Source organism: Accipiter gentilis, chromosome 6 (genome assembly GCF_929443795.1).
Source record: "Accipiter gentilis chromosome 6, bAccGen1.1, whole genome shotgun sequence".
Taxonomy (NCBI): domain Eukaryota; kingdom Metazoa; phylum Chordata; class Aves; order Accipitriformes; family Accipitridae; genus Astur; species Astur gentilis.
The window spans coordinates 33119419-33144927 of record NC_064885.1 but is presented as its reverse complement, the minus strand read 5'-3'; the positions used below and the strand labels follow the sequence as shown (position 1 = coordinate 33144927).

Here is a 25509-nt window from a genome sequence, read left to right as displayed (position 1 = left end):
CGCCGCCCAATCAGGGCGCAGGCGCCGAGCTGCCGCCCTCTCATTGGCTAACGCCGATTCCTCCGGGACGGGCAGCGCGTCCCCCCGGCTCTCGCCCCCCCACCTCACAGACTCTCTCTCGCCGGCGGCTGTAACGCGCTTTCCCGTTGGCTGATCGCAAGGCGCCGGAGATTGGCGGAGGGGCTCGAGGGGCGGGGGCGGCCATTGGCCGGGCGGCGCGGCGCGCGCGGCGATTGGCCGAAGCGGGGGCGGAGGGGGCGTGGCGCGGCGGAGGGCTAGGCAAGCGAGCGGAAGGGGCCCGCGCTCGCTCTTTCGTTTCAGTCCCCGGTCCGGGTCGCCAGCGCCTCGCCGCCGCTCCCGCCGACCGCCCGGGGCCCGCTCCGCTCCTCGCCTCCGCCCCGCCGGACGTGCCCACCCCTCTCCCGAGACAGCTCGGCCGCCGCCCCTGCGCCGCCAGGCACCGCCGCCATCATGGTGAAGATCGCCAAGGTGAGGGCGCCGGGCGGGGCTGCGCTCAGCCGCCAGGCGGGAAGCGAGCGGCCGCCGCCATGGCGGGGCGGACGGATGGCGATGGCGGGGGACGGGGGGGTGGGCAGCGGGGGCGGAGAGCCGAGCCGCCTTCCTGCTGCTGTCTCCACAGGCCGTGCGATCGCTTCCAGGCCTCCGCTCTCTCACCGTGAAGATGGCGGCGAGGGGAGGGGCCGCGCGGTCGGTGGGAGCGGTTTCGGGGCCTCGTCCCGTCCCGTTCTCCCCCGTGTTGCCGCTCGCGGGGGCCCGGCCGCGGGAGGGGGAGCGGGGCGGGGGCGGGAGGTGTGAAGGGGGGGGTGGGGGGGGGAAGGGGGCGCACCTCGGCGCGCGCCGCGTGGGAGCGCGCGCGGCCCGGGGAGGGGCGGGGCTACGCCGCCGGCGCGGCCACGTGGTGCGCCGGGGAGAGCGAGCACGTGGGAGCGCGGGGAGCCCCCCGCCCGTCCCGGGAACGTCCCGCCGAGGCGGGGGGGGGGGGGGGGGGGGGGCGGTGGGAGAGCACCCCCGGGTCCGTCCGTCCGTCTGTCCGTGGCCCCCGCCGCAGCAGGGCTGCCCCGGCCCGGCGGGGGCCGCCACGTGGTGGGGCCCGATTGTCCGCCGGTGCGAGCGGTCGCAGGTGTGCGGAGTGCCTCAGTTAAGCGTGCTGCTCGCTGCCCAGCAGAGAAAGGAAGGTCGCCTCACAGCTCGCTGTCTCTTTCAGACTCCCAAGAATCAGATCAAACAGAAAAAAATGGCTCCTCCCCCCAAAAAGGTCGAGGACAGCGAGGAAGAAGAGTCCTCTGACCTAGAGGAAAGCAGCGGAGAAGAGGTGATCGGTCTAAAAATGAAGTCAAAAGCGTGCACGTGTTTACTGAAGTGTCATGACGGTTGGGGGGGTAACATAGTACGTGACAGAGAATCAGCATTAATAAAACAATGGGTGTCTGTCAGTTAACTGTGGCTGAAGAATAAACTGGATTTCCTAAGAGAAAAGCAGCATGGGGAAAACTAGCTTAGCTGCTAAGTCTGTACTTCCAGGCTTTGGAAGGACTGCTGGGATCTTAAGGCTGTCCTAGTACCGATGAGCAAATGGATGATTAATTACTCTAGTAGAGCATCAGCAATAGGTGATTTATCACGCAAAAATACTGTGCAAGACTGAAAATTTCAAGCTACTGAATGCTACTAGAGAGATCACTGGTCTTGCTTCAGGACGGGGGAGCTTGGAGATGCTTCAATGTTCCATAAGTAGTCTGTTAAAAGTATGAAAAAAAACTGGCTCTGAGCTTCACTAATTCAACAGAATAGGCAATTAACGTCATTCAACATAAACTAAGTCTGTCAGAAGGATGTGCTGTAGATTGCAGTTGCTATATATTTGTCTGACATTGGAGTAATAGTAGTTAAAAGGCCATGATAAAAGTCTTACACTAATGCGTATTTCAGATGATCCCTCAGAAGAAACAACAAAAAGCAGCAGTGACACCAGCCAAGAAGGCAGCTACTCCTGCAAAGAAGGCCGCTATTCCTGCAAAAAAGGCAATTACACCTGCTAAGAAGACTGTGGCTACTCCAGCTAAAAAGGCTGTTGCTCCGTCACCTAAAAAGGCTGCTGTCCTAACCAAAGGAGCGAAAAATGGAAAGAATGCCAAGAAAGAAGAGAGTGAGGAGGAGGATGAAGATGACGAGGAAGATGAGGAGGAGGAAGATGAGGAGGAGGAGGAGGAAGAAGAGGAAGAAGATTCTGGTAAGTTAATTTTGAAATACTTATTCATCCTTGTATAAGTTGACTAAAGCTGTTCCAATCAAGTCACTGAATTTGAGTACCTTTGGAATTGAAAGTTTAGTATGATTTAATACTTGTAAGAGGGGGGTTCATTGATTAAAAGGTGGTGAGGAAGGAAAGGTGGGGAATTGGTGAAGTTTGGAGGAGAACTTGGGCTGCAGCTGCATTACATGCAGCATGTGAAGCATCTTCTAGTTTCCTGATCATTCTTTCCTGAACTTTGCCAAAATCTTGTGAAACAAAGTACTTTACTAGTAAAGTTTGAAGGCCGAGTGGTATGGGTAAACACTTGCTGTACTGTTGGTGCAGATGAGGAAGAGGAACCAGCAATGCCTGTAAAGCCTGCAGCCAAAAAGCCTGCAGCAGTACCAGCCAAAAAGCCTGCAGTTGTGCCAGCAAAGCAAGAATCTGAAGAGGAGGAGGATGATGATGAGGAGGAGGATGAGGAAGAAGATGATGGTATGTGGGATTTAGGAAAACTTTGCCTGACGCGCTTTTTTTATTAGATGTTAAACCAATAAACACAGGGAGCTAGAGGGGGTGTGACTTAATGGATTAGTCAAGTGATGCAGAGTGTGTGTCTGTCTCCATTCAGTGCCCACCTGATTTTAGCTGGCTACTATTGTCCATCAGATGTGGCTGACTGGGTGATTATTTCCCTATTGCTAGTAAAACTTTTTACTCTTGGGGAACAGGTATTGTTTTTTAATGCAGTAAAACTTGAGGGAGAGCCAGCTTTTGTAAACACTATAAATATATATATTAAATGCCTTTCCTAAGAACATAAAAACTTAAGGAGGCATGAAAAACACTATTTTTCTTCATAAGATTTTATTTTCTTAAGTCTTAGAAGGGGCTTAATCTTGAACATGTCTGAAATCTTGTGCTCAACTTGTTTCAGAATCTGAAGATGAAGCCATGGACACGACCCCTGTTCAGGTGAAGAAACCTACTCCAGCAAAGGCCGCACCAGTGAAAGCCAAGGCAGACTCTGAAGATGAGGAAGATGAGGAGGATGATGATGATGAGGATGACGATGAAGAGGAGGAGGATGAAGAGGATGCCGAAGAGGAAAGTGAGGATGAAAGTGAGTTTAAATGTTTTTGAGACCATAACTCTATAATAGCAGGAAAGATGCCTGAGTGAAATTTTTGTCCTGTCATGGTCTTTTGGGCTGAGGAACAGTTGCTGTAGTGACAAGAGAAGGTCTTGTGTATGACTGGTGTAAAGATCAATGCTCCTGTATTGATCCAGTATAGAAAAAGTTGTTTTGTACTTATATTTCAATCTTGTTGCTTTTTCTTTATTACAGAACCTGTCAAGGAAGCACCTGGAAAGAGGAAGAAAGAAATGGCCAACAAAAGTGCACCAGAGGCCAAGAAAAAGAAAACTGACGGTAGGTGGTGTGGGATCATCAGACAATGCTTGTTTGATGGACTGTTACTGGACTGTTGGGCAAGGCATATAACTGTGAAGGGACAGGATGCTGAGTGGGGTTTTTTCCAGCACAAATGATGATTATAAGGGACTTAATACTGAAGTATGATGTCACTTTTGAGCAGAAACTGATGTGCTAAATAAAGTTGCCTGGAGTCTGGCTTCTAGTTCTTTTAACTGCCTTTAAAAAACTTTACTACCTTTTAATTTAAAGGGCCCACTTCAGCGTTCTCCCTCTTTGTGGGAAATTTGGTCCCCACCAAGGAGTACGAAGAACTGAAGACTGGCATCAAAGAATTCTTCGGGAAGAAGAATATTGAAGTTTTAGATGTCAGAATTGGTGCTTCCAAGTGAGTTCATCAGTAGAATTTTGCTGCTTATTTCTTTTAATTGGTAGTAACTTGTTTGGAGAGGTATAACTGTGCTGATGCTGGTTCGCATCAGGATGCTGGGATGGTTGCTTGATAGCGTATGGAAACTGGAAGAGGCATGGTATTGATACGGGTACAATACTTGCCTGGCTTGCAGCTTTTTCAGACAGTATCTCCCTAAAGGGAGAGTTGGCACTTCAGTACAGAGCTGTTGTTCTCTACTATTGTTTTGGTTATGTGGACCAGTTAGCATTTATTTTATTAAGTCTAACTTGACCAGTGGGGACCTCCCTGGTTCTGGGTTTCTCTTTGTGTTCTCTGCTACAAGAGATAGATCAGCTTAAATAGTAAGGTTACTCTTCTTTCAGGCGATTCGGCTATGTAGACTTTTCATCTGCTGAAGATCTGGATAAAGCTCTCCAACTGAATGGAAAGAAGTTAATGGGTTTGGAAATCAAACTGGAAAAAGCAAAGAGCAAGGAAACGATGAAAGAAAATAAGAAAGGTACGGCCCATAACTCTGAATACCTGTGCATGTCAAAGAAGTTGTCATAATTGGGCCATGGAGCAGGCTTGCAGTGTTACTGATGGCTGCTATTCTGCTCTTCTAAGGCAGATCTTCCTGGTTTGGGCTCTGTATCATAAACAGTTTCTCAAATGCTAATGGATATGCAAGTTCAGACTGGAATATCTGGAGATGTGATCCCAAGAAATAGTGCGTGCTGGGGTGGCTGAGGAGGAAGTGGCTCTTCTGAAGCTTTAGGACTTGTTTTTTGAACTTGGTGCCCTTAAAAGAAGTACAGTGGCAGCCTAACTAACTTTCATAATATTTGCTTTTTCAGCTTTTGAAAATGTGAATGCTTATTGTCGTTTATTTTCTCACTGATTCTCACTGAACTGGCAGTGTAGACGAGAAGGGATTTTTAGCTGGCAATGTGAAAGTAACTGTTCTCTCTTTGCAGAGAGAGATGCTAGAACACTGTTTGTGAAGAATCTGCCCTACCGCTTAACTGAAGATGAAATGAGAGAGGTGTTTGAAAATGCACTAGAAATCCGAATAGTAATGAACAAGGAGGGGAACAGCAAAGGGTATGTAGCTGAGAGGACTGTTCAACGTTTGCTGTTCCTCAAACTCTTGGCATATTTTGATAAGCTCATGTGTCCTTTAGCTACCTTAACGAACCTGCAGCATTAGGTGTACTGAAAATGCTAATTTTTAAAGCATTTTCCTTCCACTTCCTTTCCCCCACCATTCATGAACTTAGTTGTTCCTGGAAGGAGGCATTTGCTTATGTGCTTTTCTGTGCTGTAGGATGGCCTATATTGAATTTAAAACAGAAGCTGAGGCAAACAAAGCTCTGGAGGAGAAGCAGGGCACAGAGATTGATGGTCGTGCCATGGTCATTGACTTCACTGGTGAGAAGAGCCATCAAGAACATCAGAAAGGTACTTTTCTAGATCAATAACATCCATACAATTGACGTTCAGGATTTAATTCCACTTGTTTCAGAAGGTTGCTAGGGATAGAGCAACTTGAAGCACTGCAGGAAAACTAAGTTAGCAGGAAGGGACCTTTTGCCTAACTTGTCCTCTGCATCCTGTGCATTTCATGTCTCTACTGCATGTTTTGGATAAGGGTGGGGCAACTAGTCTAGGTGGCCAAAACAGTGTTGCACTTAGCCTTGTGCCTCACCTTGAGGGTGGGGAGGGGGCAACAACTACTCTCACCCTAAAGAAGGTCCTGTGACTAGAGGAAGAGAGCTTTCCTTCTCCAAACTTGCACTTACAGCACTGCGTTTTCTCCATAGGAGGTGGAGAGAGGGAGTCAAAGACCCTAATTGTCAACAACCTCTCATACGCTGCTTCAGAAGAGACTCTCCAAGAACTGTTCAAGAAAGCTTCTTCCATCAAGATGCCACAGACCAACCAGGGCAGGCCTAAAGGGTATGTTGTGCCTTTCTTCCAGTTCCTGAGTTGGCATTGCAAATGACTTACTTCCACAGATCGCTTGTGCTCCCAGGCTGACTGAAGTCTTTCTCTCCAAATAGGTACGCGTTTGTAGAATTTCCCACAACCGAGGATGCCAGAGAGGCATTGAATTCCTGTAACAACACAGAGATTGAAGGCAGAGCAATCAGATTGGAATTCAGTTCACCGGCATGGCAGAAAGGGAACATGAACGCAAGAGGAGGATTTAATCGTAAGTGTTCCATATTTGACCACTTGATCTTGAGACAGCTGTGGCAAGAGTGTACCATTCATGCTAACTTAGGGCTGCTTTTTAAAAAAAAAAAAAAGTGCTTGTGGAGTGAAAGACTCGCATCATAAGCAAGCGTGCTGGATATGATGACTGATTATCTGAAATGCTGATGAAACTATTGCCGAAGTCCTCTAGATAGTCAAGTGCTGATCCAGCAGTGTCTGTCCAGTTAGCATCCCTATTGATAAGATGCAAGCATCTATTTAAAAAAAAATTACTTTGACAGTGTACCAGGTTGGCTGATGGAGATACTTTGATGTCAGGTTGTAACTGCAGTCTGGAAAAAGTTTTCAAGGACTTCTTCAGGTGCCTGAGCTGTTACTTCAAAACAAACCCCTTAGCCCTGTGAGCTGTTCTAGAAGCCAGTAGTGCAAGCTGGGTGTGATGTTAAGAAACTGATGGTTGCCTTGCTCTCAGACGTGGTGATCTCTGAATGTATTCTCTTCCCATAGAACAAAGCAAAACATTGTTTGTCAGAGGCCTTTCTGAGGACACCACAGAGGAGACGCTAAGAGAATCATTTGAAGGCTCCATAAGTGCTAGAATAGTCACAGACAGAGACACTGGATCATCTAAAGGGTATGTTAAACTTCAACTGGGATTAGTTCAGTTGCTACAAAAAGTCTCGCTTTAACTGATGTATGCAGTGCAGGGTGTTTCTAATGCTCGTGCAGGTGATTCTTTGAAGCTAGTAAACTGCACAGAATCAGAACAAGCTTACAGCTTTGGGTCTGTTTGTAGAGGGCAGCGCGTGCTCACTTCTCAATGAGCTCCTTCCTGCCGACAAATCCGTGGCAGCCTATGGATTCGCACGAGAAGAATATTAACTGTTCAGTACTGGCAAACTCACAATGGGGCTCCATCGATTGTGATTAGCCACTGCTGTTCTACAAGTAGCATGGTCCTGATACCTGTGTGGTTGCAGAAGTGCAGTTGTTTGTTTCTGAAGGGACTGGGATCGAGTACCTGTAGGTGGTGCTACAGCTTGTGGAGTTTGACTGTCTTTTGTTTAACCCGTTTCCTAGGTTTGGGTTTGTGGACTTCAGCTCCCCAGAAGATGCCAAAGCAGCTAAAGAAGCCATGGAGGATGGAGAGATAGATGGAAACAAAGTGATCCTTGATTTTGCCAAGCCAAAGGGTGAATTTCAACGTGGCGGTGGATTTGGTGGTCGTGGCGGCAGAGGAGGAGGCAGAGGAGGAAGAGGTGGATTTGGTGGCAGAGGTGGTGGCAGAGGATTTGGAGGTAAGAAGAGGCAAATGCTGCTGTTCTAAGGGGGCATGTTCAATAATTAACCCAAAGCTGTTCTTGGGATTATCATGTGGTGCCACCACAGAGTGCTTGATGTGAATCTATTTTCTGTCCTGTGGCAGGATGGGTTTGGAAGGGCAGTGGTATCTGTGCAGGGATACCTGTAACTCTGCTTTTTGTAATAATTTTCTTTCTAGGTAGAGGAGGTGGCTTCCGAGGAGGCAGAGGAGGAGGTGGAGATCACAAGCCACAAGGGAAGAAGATAAAGTTTGAATAAACTTCCCCTTTCCTTTCCCTTCTCCTGCTCTCTGAGACTATCTGAAAGGACTCCGGGGGTTTTTATTCTCCTTTGATCTTGGCGGAGCCTTCGGAGGACATTCCAAGATGCAAAGCAGTACTGTGAGCCACTTGGAAGATACAATTTTCATTTCAAGGAAGAGAGAGCAAGCCATTTTGACTGCTTGCCTATTCAAATGAACTTTTTAAAAAACGAGCGATAGATGTGGGAATTTACCCCTTGTCTGTGAGTTGTCTTGAATTTATAATGTTTTACCCATGTACAAAAATATTTTTTTTTCCTATAAACTTCTGTAGCATTTTTGCTGTAAAAATGCAGAATGTTTTATCATTTGTGCTTCAGCACCCTGTCTTGGACAGATTAAAGGACCTAAACTGGTTCGTGTTACTCCTGTGCTGCTAAGTGAAGCAGGGCTGTGAGAAGTTGTCTTGAGTCTTCTCTTAAGGTCATTAACGTCACAGGCAGCAGCTAGTGTCCTGCTTCGCTCTAGCCTACATCAGCTCCCAACAATGTATGTGTGCTATGCTTAGAGTGTTTGTGTGTAGGAAGGAATAGGGGAGAAGGACTACGATGGCTGAGGTAACATGCCTACAACCCTACTTTTAACTGAAGATGTATGTAATGTTATATAGTAGCCAAATGCTTTTTTTACTTTCATTTGTTAAAAAAGAGTAAGTGGGATCTTGCACTAAGGCCCTGCAGCTTGATAACACTCTTGTACAGCTATTGCCTCTTGTGCTTCATTCCAAATTGTCTCCTCTTGAGTTGTACTGAACTGTGAAGCAAATATATTGAAACATGGGGTTAGGGAAAGTAACTGCTTGCTACCTTGACCAAACACAGGCTTGGCAAAGGTGATTGCCTCTACCAGAGTGGGGATGAAGGCGCTTGGTCCTGGCCCAGTCCCATAGCAGTAGTTACTGGTCTCTCTTTCCAGCCATGCACTTGGCTGGTGTCCTGCAGTGGCAGCTATTAGGGGACAAGGCTCCTTTTGAGTGACTGCAGCACGTGGGTACAAAAAGCGGGGGGGGGGGGCGGGGGGGTAGCTGCTGTTTTGGTTTAACTCGGGCAGTATTGGCTGCAGGGCTGCGTAGCTGTCAGTTCAAGCCTCCCCTGGGCACAGGTACCCGCAGGCTCAAATGTCAAGTGCCCGTGTCCTGCTGGATGGTTCTTCTGCCAGCCTGTCCGCTGGGGGCTTATCTTCCTGGTTAGTGGGCAATGACCTCCAGCCTCAGCTCTGGCTGTGGTTGCAGACAGTTCCACCTTTCTTGCATGTTGTAGCTATGCTGGGATTTTTTTATTTATTTTTTTTTAAAAATCCTTGTGGCCCCTTGTGTGCTGATGCAGTCATTTCTTTACAACATACAGCCCCCTGGAGGGGGGAAAAAAGGGGTTCTCTACAGATAAAATATTTTATATTAAACCCGTGGGAGAGCGGTTGCTTTTGGCTTGAGGGTCCTGCTTCTGCTGGAGACCTGAGGACGGGTCTGTGGGTCATTTCCCCCCGTCCCTTGAGCAAGGGTTCCTCCTCTCCAGCCCTTTGGGCATCAGCCATTTTGGAGCCGCCACCCGAGCCCCGCCGGCAAATGGTCGGGAGGGCGGTGGCGGCGGGGCCGGCCGCCAGGGGGCGGTACAGGCCCGCGCTCGGGCGGCGCGCCCGGGTCCGGCGGGCTGAGGGGTCCGCACTGGCCGCCAGCCCCGCGGGGCGAGGAGCCGAGGCGGGCCCGGCGGGACGGTCACCCCCCTGGGGGGGGTGGGGGGGGAGATTTCCCGCGAAGAGCTCGGAGACCTCCCCCGCTTACGTGTGAAAGAGGATGAACAAAGGGATTTGGGGGCTGCGGCGTCCTTCTCCCCCCCCCCCATCTCCCTGCTGTAACTCGCCTCCTCATCCTGCAGTCGACCTCAGACCTGCCCGTGGGACCCAGACCCACTTTCACATCGGAACGCGGGACACTGGATCCCTGGCTGGAGCATTTGCTCGCACCCTGGTACCCTGCGGAGTCCCACGGCCGGAGGAGACAGCCCTGGGTCACACCTGGGGGGAGAAAGAGCAAGCATCTGCTGGGCATTTGCCTTTTGTCCTCACCTGTGAAATTTTTGAAATTTTTGGCCCAGCCTGCCAAGTCCAGCATATCCTGGTCCCCTTTGCTAGCCTCTCCGCTCCCCATCTCTATGTCAAGCAGCCAAGCTGGGTGCCAGCCCCAGAAACCCCCAGTCAGTACCCAAACGCCTGGCTTTCCTCCTCTTTACTCCAGCCAGGTTCAAACCTGATGCAGGTCCTGCAGACACGGCTCACTCTGATCTGGGGTTGCTGCTGGCCCTGTGGCCTGTGTATCCCATTGCGGTATGGCCAGGGGATGTGTCACCCTGGGGTGGTGCTTTGGTTGGGGGGGAAAAAAGGCAGTGAGCGGCGTCCTGCCATGGAGAGGGTGACAGGGACAGCGAGGTGGCGACCTCCTTCAGCACGAGGAGAGGGTGTTCGACAAAACAGGTGAGTTTCCAAACCTGCCAAAGTGTCTCTTCCCACAGAGGGCGAGGTGAAGAGCTTGTTGCTGCGAGGTGCCAGGACAATCTGAAGTTTAGCTGGGTTTGAAATGCAGCTGGAGGAGTGCATGGAAGAGAGAAAAATATCCACCGGCCCTTGTTAAACACCATGCCAGGCTCCGCGAGGAAGCCATGCCAAGCCAGAGCAGGGCAGCCACAGCCCCCAAATGCCCACTCCAAGCAGCAGTTTTGCCACTGTAGCCCATTACCAGATTTCATTCCCAAACAGCCTGACTGTCTTGGCCAGCAGAAATCCTCTAGCAGTGACACAAAGTGAGGGCTTGTTTGTTTGTTTGTTTTTAAATTCTCCTTCTTCTTTTAACCTTTATTTAGAAACTAGAATATTCACCAAATCTACAAGGTTTCTCTGTACAGGTCCCACCAGGTGAAGAGCAACACTGAGAGATTTCTGCACGCAGCCCTGGCTCGCCATGTGCATTCCTACAGAGAGCGAGAGCTGTCCCTGCATATAGGATTAATATACAGCCTAATGTACTGTACCTGACATAAATTACAGAGGTGTCAATTTGGAAAGTATTTCTGAACTCTCTCCCGTTGGAAGGAGGGAGGGGACGGGAAAATGAAGGAGTGTTCTGTACTGCCTAAGCCCAGCAGGCACCAAAAATGCCCTTGGGGCTCTGCCCTGTGCTGCCAGGACTTGCCCCAGGGACACGGTGCCGCTGGGTGCTTCATAAATCAAAGTTCACAGTATCGCTGCCAGCCCTGGTACCAAGAGCTCAGCCCTGGGCAGCAATGGGCTTTCTCTTCCTCCTCTTCAAATCTGCGTCTTGTCTGAGCAGACAAGGGACATTTGCCGAGAAGCGGCATGGCTTGGCATGAGGGTGCCTATTTTGGCTGGTTTATGCCCTTTTTTGTTTGTTTTCTAACCTGGGGAACATACAGACTTGGAGTACATGAAATGGGCCTGTTTCCAAAACACATTAAGAAAAAGAAAGAAAAAAAAGGCACTGCACAGGGGGACCTTTGAGGTAGTCGAAATTTTTTCCTTTCAACGTCTGGCACCAGAGAGGGAGAGAGAGAGAGAGAGAGCATATGTGCCTGTGTTTCACTGCGCGTGGTCAGGGCCATGGATGTGGCTGTGTGTGTGTCCACCCGCACGCAGGGACAACTGGACATGCAAGCCCTATGCACGGGGACATCTGCGTGTGCAGCGCCTGTGCCTGCGAGCTGGCACGCCAGTGCCCGTGCACGCGTGTGGCTTTGTACATGCCTTTGGCTTTCCTCACGCCTGCAGTCGGTGGCTGGAGAGCAGCCGTGGCCCCTGCATGGCCGCATGTCTCTCTGTGTTGGGGGGGGGGGTCCATCATGGCAGCTGGCTCGAGGCTCCCCTCGACAGCTCCAGTAGCCCTTTCAGCCCAAAGAAAAAGGGCCATGTCTCGTGATACCGCTCCCTGTCATGCTCCTGGGCTTCACCCTGTAGAATAAACACTGCAACAACCCCGAGAGGAGCAGACGTGGTGTGAAACACCAGCCCTCCTTCACCTTGTCCCCTCGTCCCCTGCTCTGCGTGCCAGGGCGGGACCGATGCTCTCCAACCTGCCCTGGAGCATTGGGCTCGCTGCAAAACTGGGGCTGAGCCTGAAGTGGCCATGCATGGGGTCTTTGGAGTCTGTGGTCCCCTCTGAGGCAACCCCACCAGGGCAGCCCTGCTGCAAGGAGAGGGTCTCCCCGCAGCAAGCCCCTGGGATGCCTGCACCCGAGTTGGGGTCCCAGATGTGATAAGCCCCTGGGCCGCTCCAGCTGGGGCCAACCATGTTTCTCTGCTGCTTCCTTGGCCGTGGGCAAGGGCAGCCCGCCTCCTCCCTTCCCTTTTCTGCCAGGAGGAACAAATCCCTGAGGAATTTCGCCTGGGTGCATTCCTCTGAGTGCACGCACAGCGAGGCTGGCAGAGGGGCTGGGGAGCCAAGCACAGCCCGGCCTGGTGCTGGGAGCCACCATCGTCTGGGACCCTCTAGCAGGGACAAAGACTCCCATCCCCCAATTGCCTCACTGAAACCCTAATGGGGGCTTGGGGCTGGCGAGGTCCAGCCTCGGAGGAGACCTCCTTTACCCAGCTGCATAGTGGGGACACAGAGAGGACTTTGGTAGGGAGTTGAACCAAACGCACAGAGGGTCAATGTCACTAAAACCTTGCATGGAGGAGAAATTCAAAATGACAAGTAAAATCCCCTTGACTTTTGAGTCATGGGGGGCTCACGCACTTGTAAACCGCTCAACTCCCTTGAAGCAGCTTCCCTGGATAGCCAGCCCCTGAACGTCTTCCAAAAATGCCTGTGCCGCATCCCTCCCTGCCTCCCCCCCACCCTGCCATTCATCATGCTCCGGTGGACGTGGTACCTAAAGCAGAGCACAAACCCCTTTGTCCTCTCTCTCTCTCCCTCTCCCTTTTGTGCTAGATTTGTTGTGGTTTGTTTTTGTTTTTTTTCTCTCTTCTTTTTCAGCAACCCCCAACCCAGCTGGAGATAAGCGAACCACATTACAGTACAAGAACAAACATTATCGCAAACCCTGCCCGCGAGCGCAGTGTCTCTGCCCTCCTCGTCCCGGAGGGAGAAGCCCCCAAAGGACTTGTGTGCCACCAGCAGAAGCTCACCCCATCCCGGAGCAGGGATCAGTTGTCCTGGCCCCTCCAGTCCCAGCTCTCCAGAGAGACTGAGCTAAAGGATGTTGAGTTTTCTCGAGCACGTCAAGTTACTATGGACCAAGTCCCACATTTGGAGCAGCTCTGGAGGCAGCAGTTTATGAACCACCAACATACTCCGGAAAAAACATGGCTCCTTGTTCATCTTGCTGTTCTTGTTCTTCACAATGCCAAAAGTTTTGAAGCCCTCGTGCCCAACAGGTGATACTTTAAGAACCTCCAAGCACATCCCTAGGAAGACATCGTCGATGGGGTACAGCTCCAGTGTCTCCGAGGTCTTGTGCAGCCTCTTGGCCAGGGGTCCATCCATGATGAAGCCCCCACCCCCTGCATAGGGCGGGTAGTTGCTTTTGTTGTAGAGGGCGCTGGGGATGTAGTACTTGTTCTCCTTCTTCCGGATTGGCTTGGCCTTGTAGAGGACATCCCCCACAAAGAGGTCCTCTCCCTCCTTCTTGTCCTCCAGGAACTCCAGGATGTTGCTGGGACTCACAAACACGTCATCATCACCTTTGAAAATGAAGCGGACGTTGTCGCAGTAGATGTTCAGCCACTTCAGGAAATGGACCTCTTTGAGGGTGAGGTTGAAGAAGCTGTCCAGGAAATCCCACTGCAAGATGTCCCCATAGATGTGGTTCTCGTAATCCAGCAGTTTCTGGTAGTTGGCTCTTTCCTCCTCCTTGGAGGCTGTGCCCAGCAAAAACAGGGTCTTGATCCTCTTACCCTCCACCTCCTTCTCCTGGCCCCAGGTCCTCCGGATGGCCTCACGGCGGTCGTGCTGCGTGATGATAGACTTGACCACAATGAGCAGGTAGACGTCCCCGCTGCATTTCTCAGGGTGGTTGATCAGCATGGGGAAGTAGCGGCAGTGTCGGTAGAGCAGGAACTGCTGGAAATTGGGCTCCAGCCCTTTGAACCAGTCCACCTTGCTGAAGTTCTGGTTGGCTGAGCAGTTGGTAGTGGTGATGTCCCAGGATTTTGCTTGCTTTGCCATCATGCTCTCCTCCTCTTTCACAGGAGCTTTCTCCTTCTTGCTCTTCCAGAAAGTGCTGGTGATGGAGAAGGCGTTGTCTCTCTTCTGTGTTTTTAGAGGCTCCGGAAGGGGCAGCTCTTTCTGCTGCTGGCCCTGCATGAAATGGCTGGGGGCCATTCCCCGTTGCAGCACCGTCACCGTGATCACCAGCAAGAAGGAGAGGCAAACCGTTTTGTAGATGGTCTTCTTCCTAAAGGGACAAGACAGGGGGTTAAGGAGAGGAAACAGCAGGCTGCAAGATGCTCGTCTGTAAAACCATCTGCTGGAGAGGTCATGGGATGCTCACAATCTGCGTCCCATCACCTTTTGATGGGCAGCAGCCTTGTGGGAAGATCTGTGGGACAACTCCACCCACACTCTTCCCACCTGCATCCCGTTTGTGGGGCGGGTCTGGGGCCACACTTAGTGGCAGGGACAGGCACAAGGCAGGTGGCAGGTGGCTGTGGTGTCATCTGGTAACCCCATATCTGCACAAAGAGCTGGAAAAGGTTCATGGGAAAGAAGAAAATGGGTCGAGCGAGAGAGATGAAGTCAGGATGAGAGCTTCAGTATAGCAGCTGTTTTGGAGGAAAGCCCCAAGGGAAACCCCTGTTTCAGCCATCTGAAAATTGCAGTTTAGGACAATAGCAGAAGGAAGTTATCTTTTCCATGGAAGCGTTAGCTCCAAAACACAGACGTACTGCTCACGGCCCTAGATTGGCATCACAGGTTACACAACACTGAGAAGCTGGAGCCAGGAAGACCACGGGAGTTGACATGAAACAGGCATTGCCTTTTCATTTTGAAATGGCAGATCAGGACAAAAAAATTGCAATTTGAGACGAATTTCAAGGTTCAGTGGGAAAAAGACACTCCTAACCCTGCAATGACCTCTGGAAACAGCATTTCTGGGAGCACTGCTGGGCGTTTTGGCCAGCTCTTGGGACCCATCAGTTCTCGAGACCCATCGCTTCGCTTTGTGGTGACAAGGATAAGGCCGGTGGGTGCACCACTGGGGATTGGCACCACTGGGGATTTGCACCACTGCAAAGCTTAGGTTTGGAAGCAGATTTTTTTCCCAGCCTGCAGCAAATCCGATATTGGCATGTCCAGGGTGCACAGGGGACTGGGGGTGGTAGATCAAACACAGCCTCTTGCGGGGCCATCCTGCTGCTCTCCTGCTCTGCAGACCCATCACCTGGGGAAGTCACTGGCTCGTGGGACAAACTGTGGAGCACACCGAGGGCTCGAGAGGCATCCTGCGGTGGTCCTTGGGACAGCGGGAAGGCTGCACACAGAGATTACCGATGCACGAAATACCCCTCCCCGCCCCCCACTTTTCCACACGGTTTAAGGTGGGTTTCTCACCCTGCTGCTGTGGGAGAGGAACTGCCCACTCTGCCCATCTGCGCTGTTGCCCCCAAGTGCCCTTCTCCCCCCCCCCCCAGCTAGCACATCTGCACCAATTTCCTCCTGCCGCAGTCTTGCTTGCTCCAGCTGCCTTGGGCCATCTTCCACTGGAAATAAGCACGGGGCACTGGGGGCGGCAGCTGGGCTCCACGTGCCTACCAAGGTTCTGACCAAGGTGCCTTCCCCAGGGCAGCCCCGACTCTGGCTGCTCCCACGCAGGAGGGGACACGTGAGATGCTCGGTGGCCCCTGGAGCCCCTTTCCCTGCCGGCGGTCGAAAGGGACCTCCTCTGGGAAGCTGAAGGAGACAGATGTGGCATGGGATTCACAGCTCCCCTGTGCACGTCCTCTCGGTGACAGAAAGCACGTCCCAGCCTGGGTGCCACCCATCGGGGACAGCCTTCAGCCTCCCGCTCTCCATTAGATCCAAGATCATCTCTAGCGGGCAGATGGCACCTTCACTTTGGGGTAGTCCAGAGAAGGAGCTTGGGGCTGAAATCTGAAACATTTAACCCAAGTAATTTCCAGATGGCCAAAACCCAAAAAGAAGCCTTGAAACTCTCCTGGCTCTGGTGGCCAGATTGTGATCAGCACTTCCAGGAAGCTACTGGGGTTTGGGGGCACAGGCTGCACCACAGCACCTGCTTGGTGGGACACCCCAATGCCCCTCGGGCTCCCCAGAGCAGGGGGCAGCATTGCTTTTGGAGACTCCGGCCACCCTGAAACGCAGAAGCCCCAACTGCAAACTGGGGGAACCAGGAGATTTCAGGAGCTCCTTTCTCTGGCTTTGCCCTCAAGCACAAAGAACTTTTCAGCCCCACATTTACGTGGGAAAACTGTGATCGCTAGCGTGGACTGTGAGAGCGAGCGTGGAAATAAGTAATTACGGGTAAATGGGTAGATATTCCCCATCCGGTTTTATATGTGGCCACTCATCTGAGACTGATGAGGGAGCAGTTCTGATTAGATCTCACCATTCCCTTAACCCTCTCCAGCCCCAGCCACACGGCTCTGAGCTTATTCTTAGAAACCCTTCGTCCCAATACAACTTTAACCCCTGCACAGCCAAGCAATGGGTTTAAAATCTCTCATTTCTGGCACTATAGCAGAAATAACCCCAGTCACCCCTGTATAGTAACCCCAGTTGCACCAATCCCATCCTGACAGCCCAGCCTTGCTCCCACCCCATCCCACCCTTGCACTCCCCACCACCCCAAGGGCAACACGTGATAAAATACCCAGCCTGAAGCGTGGCCAGAACTTCCCCAGAAGCCATGGGCAGGGAATTACTGATATAATTTAAAAAAAAAATTGCATAGATAGGACTGTCGCTAACTGGCACGGATGGGTCCCACCCTTGGCGGGCTCTGCCCACCACAGATGGGAGCTGCACAGAGCTGCTCATCCCTGTTACCCTCCTTGGGTCACTGCTTTTTATTTCAGCCCAGGCAGAAGACACAGCTCTGGGGCTGAGGGGAGAGCTCTGTCCTTTAGTAAGAGGCGGACGGTTGGGTAGCCCAGCTACATCTAGGTATATCAGTGAGGTATTGCACAACAGCACAGAAACTTATTCCTCCTTCCTTCAGCAGACAGCATTTCCCAACTCTCACTGGCAACGTGCTACTTTTGCTTTATTACAAAAATCTCTTTGAGATTTTTCCTATAGGTCTGACTTTGCAAATCATGAATGGGGCCACCACCTGGTCCAGCAGGAGCCAAGAGACCCACGGCTGGCTTCTGCCCCACAGAAATCCTGTCCCTGCACTGGCAGGAAAGCAATGGGGGGCCCTGACCCTCAACCGCAGGTGATTCCCACATCAAACCAAGGATTTTGGGGGCAAAAGCACGGCCATCGTGCACTTTTCTGATCTTGAGTCTTTCTGCTCTGTGGTCTCCTCAGCAGGGAAGTACTTTAGGGGGGGGAGAAACCAGGTCCCGCTCTCTGGAGACCCCAAGAACCTCCTGCTTTGCAGGAGGCAAGGGCGAGGGAGGTGCTTCAGGTTCAATACCATCACAGAGAAATCACCCTGCTGAGCCCCACAACCCTCAGCCTGTCCCTGGCAGCATCCCCAAGAGCCCGGGGCACCCGCTGCTGCGGGGCCCAAGAACGGCAGCAACCCGTGCCCATCCCGGCTGGGCTCCCACTGGCGCCAGCCAGGACCGGCTGCCCCAACCACCGGTGTCGGTGCCACCGAGAGAGCTTTGAAAGGGTACCAACCTGCTCCTCCTCTTCCCTTTTCTCCAGCAGGAAAAGCTGAAAAGCCTCCCTGTGAGACGGCCACACCACCACCAGCTCTGCCCCAGGTAGATAAATATAAATCCCCAAATTAGAGGTGGGCAGTTTTCCTTTCAGGTGGTGATGCTGTAGGGCAGGCGAGGCCCCAGGAGACTGGGGCTCTCCATCCCTGGTCCCCGGAGAGGCACACAGCCACTTTTGATCCGCATGAAAACCTCTTTGATCGGCCGGGGCTATCTATTTATTTGGATTTTTCTGGCTTCTCAATTAGACCCAGTCACTGAGCCGGCGGAGGCACCACCAGTATAGAGCCCTTTCTGTTGGCGGTGCCAAGGGCTTGGGAGAGGGGATCTTATCTAGGAGCAGATGCTGGGCGAAAAGCACCCAAATGTCTCCCAAAGCAGCCTGCGCCGGCTGGCTGCAAGCGCCAAGCGGGCCCCAGCTCACGACGGTTGTCCCCACTGCCGGGGTGTCCGGGGACACGTCCCCTTCTTATAAAAGACATCTGGTTTAAATACAAGGCGGTAAAACCACAGGGCTGGGGAAGAGGCAAGAGCCCAAACCCTGGACGGTTCCTCCCCACCACCCCACTCCCCCCACCGTGGGCATCTGCCCCCCAGGCTGGCGCTGCCGAGGGACAGGGACCCCACGGGCAGGTCTGGCTGCCCTCCTGCCCGCGCTCTCCCCGGCCCCGCCACACACAGCAGCCTTTTCCAGGGAAGGGCTGGGAAAGGCATCCCCCGGGGAAGCGCGGAGGGCGGACACGGACGACACCGACTGCCAGCCCCTGCCCGCTGCTCCCGGCCCGGCCGGAGCTCCGGTGCCCCGGGATGGGGCGAGGTTTGCGCTGGGAGCGGACACCCCGGGAGAGCCTTCCCCGGGGTACCCCGGCCCGGGGGTGGTGGGAGAGGACCCCCGCCTGGGAGCCCTCAGCAGAGCCGGGGAGTGGGGTGAGGGAGAGTCGCTCCTGGGACGGGGAACAGACGGACAGGGGTCAGACGGACAGGGGGACACGGCGTCTTCCTTTGTCCCTTCCCCATGCGCACCCTCCCCACCACAGCCGCCCCCGGGGCAGCCCCCCGGGAGGGAGCCGGTGGGGAGGGAACCTCGCAGCCCCCCCCCCCCCCCCCCCCGCCGCTCCCCAGGCCCCGGGCAGGGCGCAGCGCCGGGACGGCGGTGCCGAGCGGCGGGAGCGGAGGGCAGGGGACACGGGGAGTGGGACGGTGCTGGAGCGGGGCAGGAGCGGGGGTCGGGCTCCCCCGCTCCCCGGCGGTCACTCACCACTGGAACATGCTGGGAGTGGGACGGGGCGGCCGCTCCGCTGCTGGCCGGGGCTGCCCGCGGTCCGGGCGCTTCTCTCTGCCCTCCTCCTCTTCCTCCCCCTATTATTTTTTTTTTTTTTTTTTTTTTTTTTTCCCTACTTTTTCCCTTTTCCCTCCCCTCGGTCTCCGAGGTGGAGCCAAGAGGGATGGCAGAGCAGGTAGGTTAACTCTTGCCCTGCCCCTCCGTCCCCCCCCCCCAGCCGCATCAGCAGACTGAGGCATTCCCAGTGCTGCCAGGGGAAGGGGTTTAAGGTTGACACCCCACACTCCCCCCCGGGGATCCTCCCCGCTGCTGATGGGACACCCACCAGGAGCTGGGAGCTCGGGGGCTTCCCACCCGGGGGGGGTCCCACCCCACGGGGTCTTCTACACCCCAGGCACAGTTCCCTCTCTGGGGTGTGTTAGCCCTGCCCCTTAGCTGTTAACTGTAAAGGATCCCAGTTATGGAAATGGGATTCCAGTGCTCACCAGGAGAGGTGCTTTTGGCAGCTAGGATTCGATCTCTGGTAAAGGAACGTGGGTCTCTTCTGCCGTCCTAACACAAGCGGGTCACTTTGGGCTGATTCCCAAAAGGGAGCTGGGGCCCAACACCAGTTCCTCATGGGGACACTGAGATCCCAGCTTCGCCTCTGTGCACAGCATGGTTTGGGATCCCTGGAGCAATGGAGCCACACCTCCCCTGGGACCCAGACCTTACCTAGGACCCCCACCTCTCTTTGCCCCCCCCCCCTCTCCTGGGACCCACACTTCTCCCAGGACCCACATCTCACTCAGGATCCACACTTTGTTGGGAACCAACACTCTGCCTGGGACTCCCACCTCACCAGGCACCCACGCTCTGTCCAGGACCCACACATCTCCTGGGACCCACACCTCACCTGGGGGCGCAGGGAGTTGAGAGGAAGGGTTGCTGCAGCAGGAAGGTGCCTGCTCAACATGCCAGGACCTGTCTTAACGAGTCAAATTTCCACCGGCACCACACGCAGTGAGGTTTCCTTCCAAACTCTTCCTTCAGCCTTGGTTTGGAGCAGTGTTTCACCAGCATCCCTGCTGCAGCCATATCAGCATGGGACATCCCATTGCCCATTGAGAAGCAGATTTAAGACCTTCTTTTCCTCTTAAACATAGCATTTCAGTTGAGGGTCTTTTTCAGCCACAAAAATCAGTCCCCATCATTTCTGATGTCTCCCTTTTTGTCATCCTCCCATCCCCACCAGCCACTCGTGTCAACCACGAAGCCAGACTGGGAAGCCTGCAGGAAATCCTTTGGGATATTTCCTTTCCTGCCCAGCAGAGATATCCCAGTCCCTTTCCCACAGGCCCTCTGCATTTTGCACGAGTTCTGAGAGTCAGCATCTCCCACAGCCCCTCAGACACACTGCGCTTGTCATGGAAGAGGCTCTTCTGTTCTGAAGCTGGACACATGATGGGACCCACACAAACTCTGCTACTCAAATAGCATTTGGTCCTGCTCCAAGAAAACCCAAAGTCCAGCTCAGTTTGGGGGAGGGAAGTTGCATTGCTTTCTCCAGACCCGCTTCTCTCTCTCCTTATCTCAGTTTATCGCTTTCCCAGATGCCCGGCAGCTCCATGTCCTGGGGGCTCTGAAAGCTCCCCAGGAAAGACTGCCCAAACAGGCTGCACCAGCTCTGCAGCACCCCACAACCTTATCACCACCAAAGGTCCCTATGCACCTTCCCTGATTCCTTTTTAGTTTGTTCCCACTGCCCATAGGAAAGTCTATATCTGCTGAATTCATTGCCCCAAGAAAATCATGGCCGTGAGATACACAGAGGAGGGGTGTCAGAGGTACAATGAAGAGCCACGCTGAGTATCAGCTTGACCAGAGCGGGGTGTGAGAAGGACTCACCTCATCCCTGTGGCACAGGAATGGTAGGTGCATGCCAGCCCACGGCTGGGAATTCACCCCACTCTGCAAAGAGGGGCTCACAGTGGAGGGGGACCCCACTGGAGAACCTCCCCTTCACAAAGAGGCACAAAGGGGTGAGAACAGCAAAGCCGCAAAAGCACGGCCACCATCTCCTCCTTCCAATGTGCCCTGGGACCATGATGGAGACAGGAACTGCAGCATCCCTGCTATGGGGAGCTGGAGTAAAACCCAAAACACAGTCCTGGAGCAGCTGCTGCAGCCGCAGGGGATACCCAGATGCTGTGGGCGTGCGGCAGGCTCCTGGGGCACTCGATCCCCCGGTATCAGCACGTCCACCCGGCAAGCCCCGGGCTGGCTGCGGTGCAACGTGCCTGAGGGCTGTGCTGCTGTAGCATGGAAGTGGCACTGCTGTGGGACGAGAAGGGCTCCTGGCAGCCTGCCGCAGGGAGCTCTGCCAGCCATGCACCCAGGCTCCCACTTCTCCGATGGCTGCTTCTGTGCAGGAAAGCGGCAGGGCTGCGAGCGCGCGGACTTCCCGGATGCTCCCGTGCTGCTGTGCAGGGTTTCAGCTCAAATAAGCCCCTCTGTGCAGGCAGACCCCACTCCCACCTCCCCCTGCGTGGGAGAGATGCATGTCCAGCTGTGTGAGAGCATTGCAGACCTGGGGCGTGATGGCTGTGCAGAGCTTTACTTCTGATATTCATTAAAGACTCAAACAGTGTCAGGTCCGGGACTACTAATGACAGAGATAAACACTGTCCTAGGCACTCCTGGCACTGCCAGCTCCTGTTTCAAAGCTGAATCTTAAGATGAAGCAGCATTTTTTTACATTTGTTTCACCATTACATAGAAATGTTTAGAACAAACCCAAGTTTTCACACTCTCCGGATTCACCCTGGGAAAGCAGAAAGGTGGCAGGAAGGCTAAAACCAAACCGAAAGCATTTTTTTTATAAAGAAGTTCTCCTCCACACACCTCCTCCTTGCCCCTTTCCAGTGCCTAGCAAAAACAGGTTTTACCCGGGCAGCCACAACCCCTCTGCTGAGAGCGAAACCTGAAAAAGAGAAATCTGAATTTTTTTGTTTGCCCAAAACCAGAGACGGGGGGCAGCATCACTTTGCCACGAGCAGACCCAGCCACCAGCAGATCCCTGCTACTCCTGCCCGGCCTTGCCTTCAGCAAAGCAGCTGGATCCATCGCCCTGCTCCTCCTTCGCTGCAGCACCCAGTACCCTTATTTCTTAGGTCATTAGACTGAAATTTGGAGGCACCAGGTGCCTTTTTAGCACCATTGACAGAGCTGCAGGTGTCTGAAGAAAGGCTCTTGGGTGGCAGGTGCTGCTCAGGCATGGAAAAGCCAAGCTCCTTTGCCTTGCGCAATACCGATGATATTTCGAGGTGCACCGAGCCACCGCAGTCCCATGAGAGCTGGCAGGGGACCTGCAAGAAATAACACTCGGGCACGTTATCATTGCATTGTATGGAGAATGCAGAAAGGGCGGTAATATACTGACCTTCCCAGGTGACATCCGAGTCACAGCTGGGGTGACATCAGCTCCTGGCAGCAGCAGCCACCTCTGCAGCCACTGGCTCCCGGGACCCATTTGGAGATGGCCGCTTCCAGTGTATCGTGGTTTAACCCCAGCCAACAACTAAGCACCACACAGCCGCTCACTCACTCCCCAGTGGGATGGGGGAGAAAAATTGGGAAAAGAAGTAAAACTCGTGGGTTGAGATAAGAACAGTTTAATAGAACACATAAGTAGAAACTACTAATGATAACACTAATAAAATGACAACAGTAATGATAAAAGGATTGGAACGTACAAATGATGTGCAGTGCAATTGCTCACCACCCGTTGGTCAACACTCAGTTAGTCCCCAAGCGGCGATCCCCCCACCCCCACTCCCCCCAGCTCCTATACTAGGCATGACATCACATGCTATGGAATACCCCCTTGGCCACTTTGGGTCAGCTGTCCTGGCTGTGTCCTGTGCCAGCTTCTTGTGCCCCTCCAGCTTTCTCACTGGCTGGGCATGAGAAGCTGAAAAATCCTCGACTTTAGACTAAACACTACTGAGCAACAACTGAAAACATCAGCATTATCAACATTCTTTGCATACTGAACTCAAAACATAGCACTGTACCAGCTACTAGGAAGACAATTAATTCTATCCCAGCTGAAACCAGGACACAGTGCGACACACTCGCCTCCCACCCAAGCACCCCTCCTGGAGACGAGGGCAAGTGACCTGTGTGGACACGAGGCTTTGGAGCTGGCATCTAACAGGGCTGTGGGGCATCGTTTGGTCAAAGGGAAAGGGCGAGGACTGGCGCAATGCCGAAGGGGCTCATTTAGATGTTCTCAAAGCAAACCACAATGCTTTTTTTGTTTCAAGAAGCCTCTTTTCATTTTGAAGTGGACCTGAATTAAAATGTTTTATAAAAAAATAAGTACAAAGAAAGAAGTGAGCTTTTTTTATGAAGTTTATGCAATCCCAGAAGACTGACTTGTGGCAGGTTGACCCAGCCAATGTTTTCTCACTGATGGTTTGGATTTTGTTTCACTGGGAAAAGCTGCCCTGGTTTCTTTGGTACAGTTTTTTGGGGGTTGTTTTCTTATTTCTTTCTATTCCAGCAAATTATACGTACACAGAAAAAAAAGTCTCATCTCTCCTCCCGGCGACTGTCATACCTCCCAGCCACTCGTGCCAGCGCCGCTGTCCCCGGGCTGTGTTTCCCACCCAAGCCAAGGTCCCGTTGCCCCGCGACCTGCAGGGACACCCAAACCATCCCTCTCCTCCCCAAACCTCTGAGCGCCTAGAATGGGACCAAGGGCTCAGCTTGACCCGAGACCAGCCTGGGGTGGTCACACATTTAGATTTTTCGTCATTAAACCACTCACCTGTGACATACCCTGAGGTGGGGAGGGAGGCCAAGGCTGCTATTTGTTTTAGCTGAGCCAGACTCACACCACGTCAGGACTTTGCACGCACTTGCAGGCAAACATCCTGAATGCGATAGGACAAGGAATGTCCCTTTCTCCTTGCAAATTTATTTTCTAAGCACCTTTTGTGATGCTGCTTGGGCTGTGCCAGCAGGTAGAGTAACCCTGGGAGGTTCACCGCTGCTCCCACGTGGGATGCTGGGGGCTATGGCCAGGGACTGGCACTGCCTCCCTCCCAGCCCTTGCTCTGAGAAAGCCCCCTGGGTAGTTAGGATTAATTATTACCCTGGTTTATTGCTAAGCGAACACCACCAGCCTGGAAGCTGGGGCAGATGTCATGTAACCACCGGGTCTGACGTGGGATGACAGGAAAGACAGCCACCCCCCCCCCCCGAAAGCTCCCTCTGCTTGCCCATCTTTATCACAGCCATAAACCAGACCCTCAGAGTGGGGTGGTTTATTTTACACATTAACCCCAGGGCCCCACGGCCATTTCCATCCCAGTGCCTCTGCCAGGGCTGGTTGTGCTGGCTCCTGGGCAGAGGCGGGAGGAGATTTTCTGCCTTCCAAAGCCGGGCTCTCCCTCCCGCTCCATCAGCCTCGGCAGCTCACGCCGAAACACCTCAAGCCACAGCCAAAAGCAATGCCTGCTGCCCTGCTTGCAATCAAACCCCCTGGGATCCGCATGATTTCTTCCAAAAATGGGGGCAGGAGGGGAAGTTGCTTTCCAGGGCAATTGCCAGGCCAGGCCCCCCAGCTGCAATGTTGGGGAATAGGAGGAATGTTGGGGTGAGACTTGAGTGCCGCGGGCTTGCGAAAAGGCAGGGGACAGGGTGGTGGGATGGTGTTGGTGGAGGTGATGCTGTTGCAGGTAGGACACGAGCCGGGGCTGGCAGGGAAGCGCTGCCCCAGCCTTTGTGCCAGGAGCCGCAGGAGCAGGGCAGGGGGAAGTGCTGAGCAAACCTGGGGGCTGGATCCACCCAAGTGTTTGCCTCCTTGGGCTGCCCCTTCCTCAGTTTCCCCAGCAAAAAGGCCCCCATCTAGCTTCGGGGCTGCTGCCCGGCAGGAATGCTGCCTTCTCTCCCAGGGGATCTGTGCCCCTGGGACACCTGGGTCTCCTGGGGAGCCCGGTGTGGCCGTGCTGTTGCTTTAAATCAGCAGCTGGATCCAGCTGTGACTGCGAGTAACCCTCACCGCAGCCTTGCCCAGGCCTTTTATGCATTTTCCAGCGGTTCCAGAGGCGCTTGGCGGCAGCGCGCAGGGGAAACCGGACTCATGCTGGCGAGCAGGGAAGGGAGGGGAAAGGGAAAACATTTCCCTTCCCAAAGGAGCAGAGGGAGCCCAATGCTGCAGCTCTGGCAGCAGGCACAGGGGGAGCAGACAGCTTGCGGGGCTGCCTCTGTGGCATGATGCAAACAGCCTTGTGGTTGGACACAGTGAGCCAGAGGCCATGGCTTGTCTCTCCGAGCCCAGCGTGCCCCTGTGAGAAGTGCTTACCCCAGCGTGCCTCAGTTTCCCCCTCTCTACTCACCTCAACCAGCCTCACACAGAAAGCCCCAAGGTCTAGGTTTGTCCTGTGAATTC

The 25509-nt window shown here is 53.4% G+C and overlaps 2 protein-coding genes and 3 non-coding genes across 5 annotated transcripts; 4 read left to right on the top strand and 1 right to left on the bottom strand.

Annotated features, from left to right (window-relative positions):
* The first annotated feature begins 247 nt into the window (after window positions 1-247).
* On the top strand, window positions 248-8283 carry NCL (nucleolin). Its single transcript, XM_049803149.1, has 15 exons — window positions 248-489; window positions 1226-1333; window positions 1951-2251; window positions 2600-2749; window positions 3192-3377; window positions 3603-3686; window positions 3942-4077; window positions 4467-4603; window positions 5061-5187; window positions 5411-5544; window positions 5907-6042; window positions 6147-6298; window positions 6811-6937; window positions 7384-7601; window positions 7805-8283. Exons 1-15 carry the CDS (start codon window positions 472-474, stop codon window positions 7882-7884), a joined length of 2094 nt encoding a protein of 697 aa, XP_049659106.1. The 5' UTR covers window positions 248-471; the 3' UTR covers window positions 7885-8283.
* Window positions 3795-3864, top strand: LOC126040116 (small nucleolar RNA SNORD82). The gene has a single exon (XR_007506536.1). It is a non-coding gene; the product is annotated as a small nucleolar RNA SNORD82 (small nucleolar RNA).
* LOC126040117 (small nucleolar RNA SNORD20) lies at window positions 6437-6513 on the top strand. The gene has a single exon (XR_007506537.1). It is a non-coding gene; the product is annotated as a small nucleolar RNA SNORD20 (small nucleolar RNA).
* LOC126040113 (small nucleolar RNA SNORA75) lies at window positions 7115-7253 on the top strand. Its single transcript, XR_007506533.1, has one exon. It is a non-coding gene; the product is annotated as a small nucleolar RNA SNORA75 (small nucleolar RNA).
* Window positions 8284-10768: 2485 nt separating the features above from the next.
* Window positions 10769-19159, bottom strand: B3GNT7 (UDP-GlcNAc:betaGal beta-1,3-N-acetylglucosaminyltransferase 7). The gene is made up of 2 exons (XM_049803581.1): window positions 19047-19159; window positions 10769-14331 (listed from the first exon to the last, which is right to left on the bottom strand). Exons 1-2 carry the CDS (start codon window positions 19055-19057, stop codon window positions 13128-13130), a joined length of 1215 nt encoding a protein of 404 aa, XP_049659538.1. The 5' UTR covers window positions 19058-19159; the 3' UTR covers window positions 10769-13127.
* Window positions 19160-25509: the final 6350 nt, after the last annotated feature.